Genomic DNA, 12,844 nt, shown 5'->3' with positions numbered 1-12,844 from the left:
CTTGGAAGTGGGGCTTCACATCTTTGCTTTGTTATCTAAACTGGCAGCAGGAGCCTTACCACTGGGTCCCCCTCTTTTACAAACTAGAAAGTTCCTTTCATTCCCATGGCCTGCTCCCCAACATTTGAGATGACAAAAGCTGTGCCCTTAACTGGGCTGTGACCTCCATGTTGGATACACATGTAGTGAAAAGCAAGGGGCTTTCTGAGCAAGTGGAGGGTGTTTAATTGCTTTACAATTGAGTGGACCTTTGGTGGGGAGGGCTTCCCTGGTAGCTGAGATGGTAAAGAATTTGTCTGCAATGCAGAAGACCTGGTTTCAACCCCTGGGGTTGCGAAGATCCCCTGGAGTAGGATACAGCAACCCACTCCAATATTCTTGCTTGGAGAATCCCATGGATAGAGGAGCCTGGTGGGCTGCAGTCCATGGGGTGTCAAAGAGTCAGACACAACTGAGCAACTAACACACACAGACCTTTGGGAGCATAAGGGTGAATGCTTGTATTTCCCACGTGCTTGGCCCAAGACCAGTCAATCTATGGAAATCAGTCCTAAATATCCATTGGAAGGACTGATACTGAAGCTGAAGCTCCAATACTTTGGCCACCTGCGAAGAACTGACTCATTGGAAAAAACCCTGATGCTGGGAAAGACTGAAGGCAGGAGGAGAAGGGGAGGACAGAGGATGAGACGGTTGGATGGCGTCACCGACTGGATGGACATGAGTTTGAGCAAGCTCCGGGAGTTGGTGATGGACTGGGAAGCCTGGTGTGCTGCAGTCCGTGGGGTCACAAAGAGCTGGACATGACTGAGCAACTGGACTGAACTGAGGCCCAAGTTTGATCATTCTAAAAATACTTTATGGGCTCTATTTACTAAACCATATACTTCTCACCAGGTGGCTCCGTGGTAAAGACTCTGCCTGCCAATGCAGGAGATGTGGGTTTGACCCCTGGGTCAGGACAATTCCCTGAAGGAGGGCATGGCAACCCACTCCAGTATTCTTGCTTGGAGAATTCCATGAAAAGAGGAGCCTGGTGGGCTACAGTCTGGAGTTGCAAAGAGTTGGACATGACTTAGCAACTAAATGGCAATACTTATCACCAGGGGCCAGGGAAGGGGGGAAAACATAATCATTGAGTCCATCTCCATAGGATACTGGGATGCTAAGGGTATACAGAGAAGGAGCAGCTACACCAGATGGTCCAAGAAGGTCTGGGGTCCTGGAATGCTTTGCAGAGGGGACTAGCTCTGAGCCTTAAAGGAGGAGTCAGAGGAAGGCAGGATGGATGGGTGAGGTCAGGAAGAATAGTGTGTGCAAGAAGGTTGTTCCAGAAAGCAGTAAGTGAGCGTGCAAAGGCACAGTTGCCTGAAGTCATGGTATGTTCCACTGAACTGTGAGCAATACAGAATGGCTGGAGCCCAGGAAGACTGAAGAGAGATACAGGGGCCAGATTACGTATTATCTTGTATGCCACACTAAAAGCAATGGGAGCCTTTATAGAATTCCACTCTCTCTGAGAAGTATTTATAATTTGTAATCTACAACATCCCCAATTTGTAAAACCTAAGCAATTTTAAAACCTAGCAACCCTGCTTTACAAGGGGAAAGAGGCCCTGAGTGGCGAATTGGTTTCTAAGAAGGATATCTATTTACAATTTAAATTTGATGCTAGGAACAGTTGGCAACAAGGACTTGGAGCAAGTCGGTTAAAAACCAGACTTTCTTTCTGTCCTATTTTATCCTCCAATCATGTTTATACTTGAGCGAAGTACACGAGGACTGGGGCGAAGATTGGACTAAAAAAGAAAAAAAAACATAGCCTCATCTTGTACAGGTATGTGTGTTTCTTGTGACCTGGATGGCAACTGTCCAAGGTCATTTCCTTTTGTCCCCACCTGGACTCATCCACCAAAAGGTGCACCTCGCTCATCCTTGGCTTATGGCAGTAGTTGCCAGCTCACGGGTTTGATGATCAGAGCTGGTTCATTCATTACCTTCCCAGACAGCGTCTGATGTCTGACTGGGGTGCACCAGGACCCTGGCCATGATGTACTAGACGGCATCAGTTCTGACCAATCAGATGTCCGTTCTAAGAGGGTGGTGCCCTAGAGGGACCAGTTGTTAAGCATCTGTACTGTCAGCCCTAGTCCAGATGTCCAATCACATGGTGTGTAGAAGTGAGGAAGCTACATTCGGCTGACATCAAAATCAGAGTTGTAATGGAATGGGAGTTTTCCTCCTTCAGAAGCTTCAGTCCCAGGCCCCACCCGAGAGTCTGGGATGCTCAAGCTCATGGCCAGTGAACTTGTCTGCTAACCAGGGGACAGTGCCATACTGAACCTGACCGGACTGGGGGCATTTTTGGGAGACGAGCCCCAAGTCCTTCTCAGTCTTCATCACTCACCTGCCCTCATTCTAAACTGCTGGCGCGGGGGTGGTTACTACTAAGTCAGACCACATCCTTAGGGAAACTGGACCTTTGGAAGAACTCAGTGGAATGAGTTAGGAAGGCCAGTTCTGAGACCTATTCTGTAATGCCACTACAGGAGGCCAAGAATTCAGAGAAAGGGCAGTCTAGGGTGTCAGTCAAGACAGGGACTTTGGATTCTCATAGAATTAGGGTCACTGGCTTTATCATGAGCAAGTTATACAGTCTTTCAGAGCTTCGGTGTCTTCACTGATGACCTAAAGGTAGCCACAGTACCTAGCTAGTTCCAAGAAGTGTGGTGAGGACTGAGTGAACTAATGCTTTATTTATTTTAAAAGTCATTTACTGATTTCATTTTTTAAATTTATTTTTTGATCTTGCCATGCCAAAAATAATCCTGGGGCATGTGAGATCTTAGTTCCCCAACCAGGGATCAAACCTTCACCCCCTACAGTGGAAGCACGGAGTCTTAACCACTGGATCGACAGGGAAGTCCCTGAACCAGTGCTTTAGAGCAGTAAGTATGGTGTCTGGCACTATTTGTGCTCAACAAATAGTAGCTCTTGGGGCCACTTAGTAGGGGACCATTGGGTTTCCACAAGGATGACGTGTTAACATCTACAAAACCCTTGGAATAGCTCTTGCTTCAAGCACTCAATAAATGAATAAACGTTAATAACCATCATCGTCTTCATCTTTGCCATTGCCATGCTTTCTATTATTATTATTACTATTATTCCTAGCTACATCCTCTTTGGGGCTTCCCAGGTGGCACTAGTGGTAAAGAACCCACCTGCCAGTGCAGGAGACATTAAGAGATGTGGGTTCAATCCCGGGTTGGGAAGATCCCCTGGAGGAGGGCACGGCAACCCACTCCAGTATTCTTGCCTGGAGAACTCCATGGACAGAAAAGCCGGTGGGCTATGGTACCTGGGGTCAAAAAGAGTTGGACACGACTGAAGCGACTTAGCATGCGTGCACATCCTGTTTGTCCAGAGTTCTGTTATTCTTTTATGATTAGAGAACTCACCTGGGGACTGGGCATGGGGTTATAAATGAGGAGACCAGCTCAAACAAGCAGGCTTGCTCTGTCCTCAACCAGCCAGGGTAATCTTTGGTAAGTGATGCTACTTCTCTGGGTCAAATTTACCCCACTTACAAAAAGAGAGGAGGTTTCTTAAGTGGAACCCTACACTCCCTTTTTGTTCCAAGACTGAGTTGTTAGCCTTCCCTAAAGATGCCGTGCATGTCCATCACTGGGCCAGACCCCAGGGGATATTTATCCAACAGATGCTTCTGAATGCCTTCCGTGTGTCAGCTTCTGAGCCCACCATGGTGGGCACAACAGCCATGCTCACAACTCTCTCTTGAAGGTTACACTCAAGACTAAAGCTCAGGGGATGATCAGAAAAAGTTTGGCTTACGACTTTGTCCAGTGGACTCTAAAATTTGGGGGTGCTGCCTGAGTTGATGGGAGCTTTTACCAAAGCTTCACCCAATCTCTGATTGAGAATTTGAATTCACTCTTCGAAATCTTTGCAAAGAATCCATCTTTTTACATTTTCTTTTCCCATTCAACCCCAGGGAGGCATTTCCACAAGCAAGTAAGTTAGAAACAGAACTGTGAAAATCATTACTTAGCAAGAGACGTGTCTCTAGGGAAATAGCCCCTGGAAGAAAGCCGTGCCCTTCGCAACCCTTTAGACGATTCCTTGGGCAGGACAGAACTTCTGAGAACACCACATCAAAAGGCTTAATACTAAAAGGAATCAAGAACGTAGCAAAAATGTATCTCAGTTTTGTTCCTGTAGATAACACACATGAAATCGTCTTTCCTCTTTTACTTCTCATTTGTTAATCCTTGGAAATTTTACTCCAAAAGAGATATTTTTTTTCCCCGTCCTTCCTAACAGATCACAGGGTCCTACCATTGTCTTCCAGAAACAGTCATCCTTTAACAGAACCTCTATTTTCTCCCAGGGACCAGCACTGGCGGGTGATTTGCAATCTTTCGGAGCACAGGTCAATATAAAGTTGGGGAAGGGCAGGCAGGGTTGGCGCCATAGCCCCATGGTCTGAAGTTGGATTCCGGGTCTCCCGGGAAGGCAAGGCATAGGTTGAGGAAGACAGGAGTCCGATGCCTGGTGCCCTTCACTGGCTACTGTGCCAGGGCACTTACTGCACTGAGCCCCCGCTGGCTGTCCAAAGTTGGGGTGCTCCCAAAGATTAAATAAGTGACTGAGCTTGCAACTTGGCTTGTAAGCTTGGATTCCGGTCCTCTGTTCCATGTTCTTCCTCCCCGAGTCATGGCAAATCCCAGATGAGTGAACCGTGTGTGGGGCAGACTGGGGGTGGCACTGGAAGAGGGCTGAGGGAGAGGAAGCCAGGGGTCAGCCTGAGGACAGGGGCACCGGAGCTGGGGGGTGGGGCGGGTAGTGCCGCACGAGATAACACATTTGACTTGTTTGACAATTTTCCCCACGGTGGGCCCAAGCAGGAATGCGCCCCTTCCCCAACCCCAGTGAAACAGATCTAAGGAAACACCCACAGCGGAGGAGCCCTGGCTTTTGAGCATATGGTAAATGCCCTTCTTAGCTCCCGTTTTGGAGCTTATTTCCGGATACCCTATTGAAATAACCTAAGGTGGGGAGTGGGTTTACAAGGTATTTGGCAGGAAAGCGCAGCATTATATGCAAAGTGACTTCCTGATCGCGTTTAAAAAATTAAAAGTCACTGGCCTCTAGAAGAAATTCTGTAAAAGTTCAGTGGAGGGACAAGCGAGCAAGGCCTGACAGCGCCCAGCTCTTAAGTTTTCCCAGCACAATGGGCAGCCGCTGTTCCTTCCCTCGCGGGTCAAGGTCAGCAAGTGGCCTGGGCCAGGCAGAGCCCACATCTTGGGGGAGAATGGGAGTGTGTGTAGGGGGGGAGGGGGTGCCGAGGAAGGCCCTCCCAACCGCGTCCTCCTTCACCCCGACTTGTCCTGCCGGATTTTCTTTCCGATCCACAGTTTTGAGACGAACAGCTACCGAAAGGAGCGTTTCTCTTATCTCCGCGTAGGAGCCTGTCGTGTATTACGTGAACAGTATTTGGGAAAGTTTTCTGAGCTCTTGGAGAAATCGAGGAGGAGGAGGAGGGAGAGGAAGAGGGCGGGGTTCTTGAAGAGCAGTGGAGTTCCCAGAAGAAATTCTGGGGTTGCCAAGCCGGGCAGGGGCGAGGAGCAAAGGCGAGAACAGGCAGTGGCGACCGGCCCGGGTTTCGGTCCTTAGGGCCTTGGCATTCTGGGCCAGGGCTGGCATTTCCCTTCGGAGGAACCTGTCGGCTCGGCCGGCCCTCAACTAGCGCCGAGAGTGAATGAAATACCCAGCGGGACAATGGAGGGGCGCGCGCGGCGCGGGACCAGCGGGAGGGAGCCTGCCCGAAGCTAGACCCACGGAAGAAGGGACTTTCTGCCCACTCTATGACCTCACGTTCTCTCTGCCTTGGGCCAGGAAGCTCTCCAAAGGGCCTCTCAGAACCTTGGATAGCCCCCTCCCCACACTTGCTCACCGCGGGGTGGAGGTTCTTTGTGGAAAAGGGCTGGCCAGCGTGCGGGCGGCCACGGGGCGGGGCGCGAGCCTCAGCCTACCCGACCCACAGCGGGTGCGTCCCGCGCCGCGAGTGCGCACTCCTCGAAGTCCTGTGCCAGGACTGGGGCTCGCGGTCCCGCCCTCAGAGAGATTGGGAGAAAAGCGAGGGCAGGACTGTGTGCCTGGGAACCCCTCGCCCCCGCCCCGCCCCAACCCCCAGCCAGGACAAGCGGGGGGCGGTACAGACTTTGCCCAAAGGTCTCCGTCTCCGCGACCCAGAGCGCACAGGAACCCGGGGGCGCAGGGGGCGCGGCGGAATTAGCTGAACGTCCAAAACCAGGTGAGGGTGGGGAAGGGATGACAGCTAACCCTTGCGCGCTCCTACCAGCCCGCGCCCCAGTGCTGGGCTCCCGGGCAGGCGGGAGGCGCGTGTGCGTATCTGGGTGTCCTGGGGACCCTCGCCTTCCTGGGAGCCCGTGGAGAGCCCCCGCCCTTCGCCCTGGCCCCGGGGATCCCCTCCCCCAGCACAGAGATCCCCGCGCGCCCCCTGCCCACTTTGCTAAGGCGAGAAAGCGGCCGAGCCGGAGACAAAGAAACTCCAACCTCCTCCACTCTCGGCCTCTCCGCCCGCCCCAGACACTCCCCGGCGCCCTCCCTCGACCCCGGCGACGACGCGCCCGGACAGGCCGAGGAAGGGAGGCAGGGTGGGCGAGTCTGCTCCCCTACGCGGGCCAGCTGGAGGCTGCCAGTCCTCCCGGCCCGGTCACTTCCCGCGGCAGCCGCGCCCCCGCCTTCCACTGCGCAGACAGTCCCGGGCCCCCGGCACCGCCACCCCGGGTCCAAATCATTCACCACCTCTCCCGCCGAGCGACAGGGGGGCGCGGCGCGCAAACAAAGCGGGTGCAAGGGTGGATACAGAGTGCAGGGGTGTGGAAGAGATCCCGCCCGGGCTCGGCAAGGGCCCCGGCGCAGCTATTTATTTACCCGATTTCTTCTTCGATCTCCGAGATGTCTGCGAAGATGAGGAAGACCACGAGCAGCGTGAGCGCAGCCAGCATCCAGCTCCGGAACTGCAGCTGCATGGTGGGTTCGCGCCCACCGGGACCCACGCGGGCCGGCGAGAAGAGCTGGAGCTGGGGGGCGCAGCGGCAGGCGCCCGAGCCTCGGCGCGCAGCCGGGCAGACACGCTGCGCTCCGGGCGAGTCCGGGCCAGCGGCGGCGGCGGCGGCAGCAGCAGACAAGGGTTGCTCAGGCGCGGCGAGCCCGCTCGCTCGCTCTCAGCTCGCGTCCGCCCCTCCTCTCCACTCCCCTCCCCTCCCTTTCCCCGCCCCGCGCGGGGATCCGCGCGCAGTTTGACAGCTTCGCTCCGCGCCCCTGCTCTCCTCCTCCCACTCTAGACAACTCCAGTGTCCAGCCTCCGGCCTTTGCTTCTCCCGCCTGCCTTCTTTTCGTTCCCGAGGGCGCTGGAATGGGGCCGGAGCCAGCCACTCCCCGCTTTAGGGAGGCTGGGCTCGGAGCACCGCGTGCGTCCGGGTACCAAGCGGAGCCCCAGGGAAGAGCGCGCACCGCTCGGCGTGCCCCGCCGCCTGGCAAACGCCCTCCCTCTTTCAATCTTTGTCCAGCGCCCTCGGTTTCTCGCAAAGTTTTCCCAACACAAAGACCAACACCTGGAAACAGCCCCCGGCGCGCGGCGAGGAGCTGGTTTCAGCCAGGCAGATGTTTCAGCAGTTGACGAATTAGGAGGGGTGGTGGGGGAAGGGGAGGGGAGAAGACATCCGAGAGACGCCAACTTCGGAGGGGACGCTGATTGCAATTTGTGGGTGAGGTGCTCGCCCCGCCCCCCACCCCACCGAGAGAAATCAGCCCCGCCAGGCGGTCCTCTTGGTCTCCACTGACAGACCCAAGGAGACTGGGTCCAGAGAGGGCTCGCTGAGTTGCTTGAGCTATTGGAGCCTTGGCTAGATCCCCGACTCCTACCGGAGTGGCTCCTCTGTCCACAGTGGCAGACACATCGCTCACCCTGCCTGGGCCCTACGGGTGCTAGTTCTGAGCTGGGCTTCATCTTCCCAGCTCTTGCCCTCTTCCGGCAAAATCAGTACCCCCCGGGGGGGATCCTACCTTGATCTAAAGGTCTGCTAGAAAATTTGCCTCCACAAGGGGTAATATCCCCCTCTCCCGCTGAATAGTTTACACTTCCCCAGCCTTAGACCGCTTAACTCAAATTACATTTTGCATCACCCATTAGCCTGGGGTGGGAAGGGCCCCATTAAGTTTTACAGGAATTAGATAATTACCCAACTTTGCTTCTTCTTGTGCTAATGGTAACAATCCTGAAATCAGAAAACTTCCCAGAAATGATCAGCTGGCTAGGAAAGGGAGGCTACATGCAAGGGCCTCCCTGGAAAGCACTGGAGAATGAATGGGGGAGGCAGCTAGGCTCGCCCACACGAGCGAGGTCCCGGAGGGGCTTGGAGCAGAGGTGACTGTGGTTAGCCCCTTCGGAAGAGCCCTGGGGTGGTACGAATTGACCTTTTTGATTTCTTCTCCAAAGCACTGGCTGTGCTGAGTCCTTCTGCCTCCTTGTGTGTAGGAGTTGTATTTGATATCATTTAACCTTGTTTTTTTTTCTGAGATAAATGGTTCGGATATTGGAAGAGGAGCGGACAGAATGGGAGGCAACTGTTATGCTGCTCCATGTTTCAATCACTCCCCCATTCACTCCATCACTTGGCAATATTTGCTGAACGCCTACTCTGTGCCAGGCTCTGTGCTAGGGGCTAGAGATGGCCTACAAAGAGGCACATGTTTTCTGCCCCCTAGTGGTTCATGGTTCAGGAGGAAGACACATTTGTAGCAATGGAGACTACAGAGAGAGGCAGGATCCATCCCTGGGTCGGGAAGATCCACGGGAGAAGGGCATGGCAACCCGCTCCAGTATTCTTACTGGAGAATCCCATGGACAGAGGAGTCTGGCAGGCTACAGTCCATGGGGTCGCAAGGAGTCAGACATGACTGAAGCAACTTAGCACGCATACACAGGGGATGTGAGCTACAATGCAGCTGTGGTCTCCTGAATGGCTTACAATTGATCAATGGGATCAGCCCTCTCCCCCCAAAGCAAGAAGAAACTGGCTGGCCTTAACCCTCTGCTTCCCTACAAACTGCATTCTTACTGCGCTGAACGTCATGGAGAGGTTGCCATCATCCTTAATTCATCCCAGGTCGGGTAAACGTCACTGTTACAAGCACTGATACAACAGTCTATTTCCATTATCTATTAGGTGACCTGTGTTATCATTCCAGCGTCAGATGCTTCCTTCCTTGGACTCACTTGAGGAGTCATTATAAGTGGCCAGGAGGAGTAGAAACTTGGTGAACAGTTCCATCCCTTATAGCAGGGGTTCCCAGCTTCTGGGATCTAATGCCTGATGATCTGAGGTGGAACTGATGTAATAATAATAGAAATAAAAGGCGTAATAAATGTTTTACACTTGAATCTTCCTGAAACCATCACCCCCCACCCCCGCTGCCCTGTCCATGGAAAAATTGTCTTCCATAAAACTGGTTCTTGGTGCCAGAAAGGTTGGACACTGCTCTCTTATAGAGAAATCTTGTAACCAGTCCCACAGAGCAACATTCTTCAAGTATATCTGCTGGGAAGTAGCACTAGCTTTGTAATGGGGAGGCTGTCCTTGCACTGAGAGCCATTGAGATGGGATTTTACTCTGAGAGTTGTAGGGAACCCTTGTGATAGTTGATCGTGGGATGCTGTCCCTAAGTACTTAGGTTTGAATCCTCATGAGCCAGCTGCTTTTACAGTGATCTGTGTACATTCCCTGCCCCTTGCAGCTCTCTCTGAAAACTGAGTTTGTTCCTGGGATCTGGAGGAGAAAGAATGATTGGATAGGAAGTGTCAAGTCTGCTGATGCTGGGTAGTGTGTGTGGGCACACGCTTGGTGCTAGCCTCCTTTCTTTCTGAACCCTCTGTTTACACACGTTACTTTTTTCTGCCTTGGTTTGTTGGAGAAACTAGAAGGTCCCAAAGTAATCATTTCTTTAAGCTAAGTCATTGACTGTTTGGGTTAAAATACAGGAGTTTATGGGAGTGGCAGCAAGTCAAAAGTCATTACCAACCAGTAACATTTAACTCACATTAATAGTGTCTTTTGAACCTCCCAGGAGGCCCAGAGGTAAAGAATCCACCTGCCAATGCCGGAATTGCAGGAGACAGGGGTTTGATCCCTTGGTGGGGAAGATCCCCTGCAGTAGGAAATGGCACCCCACTCCAGGATTCTTGTCTGGAAAATTCCATGGACAGAGGAGCCTGGTGGCCTACAGTCCATGGGGTCGCAAAGGGATTGAATGACTGAGCACTCATGCATATCAAATCTATTAGCTATTCAGGCACCTCATCAGGTCCCCAGAAATATTTAATATGAGGGAAAGAGGAGCAGGAAGCAGAGCCCCAGAGGGGCCAGACAGAGTTATACCCAGTCATGGGACAGCCCCTTCTCATCCCGACACTAGCTAAGGGCTTGGCTCCCCTTTCAGGGACCAGGAGTAGGACCTGGCATCCAGAGCTTAAATTCAGGGAAACTCAAAACTGCAAGTACCATTTAGACATTTAACTCCCCCCACCCCACCCCCCCGCAAGGTATGTATGTAAACTTTAACAGAACTGCTCCTCAGGTTCTCAGAAGAATCGTCTTGGCAGTCCTTTCATACGAGTCCCCACCTTCTACATTTGAAGAATCTGAGGCTCAAAAGAGCAAAACTGCCCACAGTGGTTCACCCAGCAGAAAGGAACTTTTATTTTATTTTTTTTTGTTTTTTTTTTGTTTTTTATTTTTTTTTTTAATTCATTTAACACATTTTATTTTTTTTTTTTTTATGGTATGTGTCTTTTTTTTTTTCTTTTTTTTTTTTAAATTTTATTTTATTTTTAAACTTTACATAACTTTGGCAAAACTAATACAGAAAGGAACTTTTAATTCAGTCCGTCTCCCCTGAGCCTCAGCAACTTCTGGGATCGGATTGCCAAGGGCCCCTGCAGCACCCCGGGCATTACTAAATGGATTTGTAAGCCTGCATTGCCTTTGATTCTTGCCGTATCCCCTTAGTTCTGGGATGTCAAGATAAAAGGAACAAATTTATCTTCACTCCCTGCACACTCTTCATCAGTAGAAACACCATGATCATAAATCTCAATTTTTGTCTTTCCACATGGAAGAGTGTAGGCCTTTCAGTCAATCAAAACTTGTTTTTTAAAACTCAGTAATATATGATAATTTTCCCATTCAAAACTCTGACCTGGTACCTAACAGCTTTGAACTCTCTGAAAGCAGTTTAGAGTGTGAAGAATCTGCCAAGTGGTAATGATCAGACTTCTTCGTCATCTCTGAAGCAGAAGCTGTGAACAGCTATACCTGAGGCAGAGTGAGGTAGGGGTGTGTGTGTGTGTGTGTGTGTGTGTGTGTGTGTGTAAAGAGTTGGAATATTATAGCGAGAACAGACAATAGACTAGACAGAGGAGCCTGGTGGGCTACAGTCCGTAGGCTCACAAAGTGTTGGCCACGACTGAGTGCACACACACACAAGGACGACGACAACAACAAGACAAAGTAAAGGGGCACATTTGCATTTCATTTGTAGCTTTTGTAAATGGCAACATTGTACCTTAGTCAAAGTAAGGAAGGAAATGTATCCAGGCAATTGCTTTAACTTTTTCTGGAATTATCAGCAGGAGATCTTTTTTTTTTTTTTTTTAATTTTATTTTATTTTTAAACTTTACATAACTGTATTAGATTTGCCAAATATCAAAATGAATCCGCCACAGGTTTACATGTGTTCCCCATCCTGAACCCTCCTCCCTCCTCCCTCCCCATTCCATCCCTCTGGGTCGTCCCAGTGCACCAGCCCCAAGCATCCAGTATCGTGCATCGAACCTGGACTGGCAACTCATTTCATACATGATATTTTACATGTTTCAATGCCATTCTCCCAAATCTTCCCACCCTCTCCCTCTCCCACAGAGTCCATAAGACTGTTCTATACATCAGTGTCTCTTTTGCTGTCTCGTACACAGGGTTATTGTTACCATCTTTCTAAATTCCATATATATGCGTTAGTATACTGTATTGGTGTTTTTCTTTCTGGCTTACTTCACTCTGTATAATAGGCTCCAGTTTCATCCACCTCATTAGAACTGATTCAAATGTATTCTTTTTAATGGCTGAATAATACTCCATTGTGTATATGTACCACAGCTTTCTTATCCATTCATCTGCTGATGGACATCTAGGTTGCTTCCATGTCCTGGCTATTATAAACAGTGCTGCGATGAACATTGGGGTACTCGTGTCTCTTTCCCTTCTGGTTTTCTCAGTGTGTATGCCCAGCAGTGGGATTGCTGGATCATAAGGCATGTCTATTTCCAGTTTTTTAAGGAATCTCCACACTGTTCTCCATAGTGGCTGTACTAGTTTGCATTCCCACCAACAGTGTAAGAGGGTTCCCTTTTCTCCACACCCTCTCCAGCATTTATTACTTGTAGACTTTTGGATCACAGTTATTCTGACTGGCGTGAAATGGTACCTCATAGTGGTTTTGATTTGCATTTCTCTGATAATGAGTGATGCTGAGCATCTTTTCATGTGTTTGTTAGCCATCTGTATGTCTTCTTTGGAGAAATGTCTATTTAGTTCTTTGGCCCATTTTTTGATTGGGTCATTTATTTTTCTGGAGTTGAGCTGTAGGAGTTGCTTGTATATTCGCGAGATTAGTTGTTTGTCAGTTCCATTCACCATTGCAACGGAAAGAATAAAATACTTAGGAATATATCTACCT

At 50.5% G+C, this 12,844-nt stretch overlaps 1 protein-coding gene across 1 annotated transcript in view; it reads right to left on the bottom strand.

The window, feature by feature from the left end:
* Positions 1–7,392, bottom strand: part of ST8SIA2 (ST8 alpha-N-acetyl-neuraminide alpha-2,8-sialyltransferase 2) — a 72,314-nt gene extending 64,922 nt beyond the window's left edge. Inside the window, exon 1 of the mRNA XM_006078752.4 lies at positions 6,982–7,392. Coding sequence (XP_006078814.3) covers positions 6,982–7,079 — 98 coding nt within the window. The 5' untranslated portion in view covers positions 7,080–7,392. The remainder of the gene's footprint in view (positions 1–6,981) is intronic.
* Positions 7,393–12,844: the final 5,452 nt, after the last annotated feature.

The sequence above is a fragment of the Bubalus bubalis genome, chromosome 20 (genome assembly GCF_019923935.1).
Source record: "Bubalus bubalis isolate 160015118507 breed Murrah chromosome 20, NDDB_SH_1, whole genome shotgun sequence".
Taxonomy (NCBI): Eukaryota; Metazoa; Chordata; class Mammalia; order Artiodactyla; family Bovidae; genus Bubalus; species Bubalus bubalis.
Note: the sequence above shows the minus strand (reverse complement) of the source record. Positions and strands in the feature narration are given on the sequence as shown.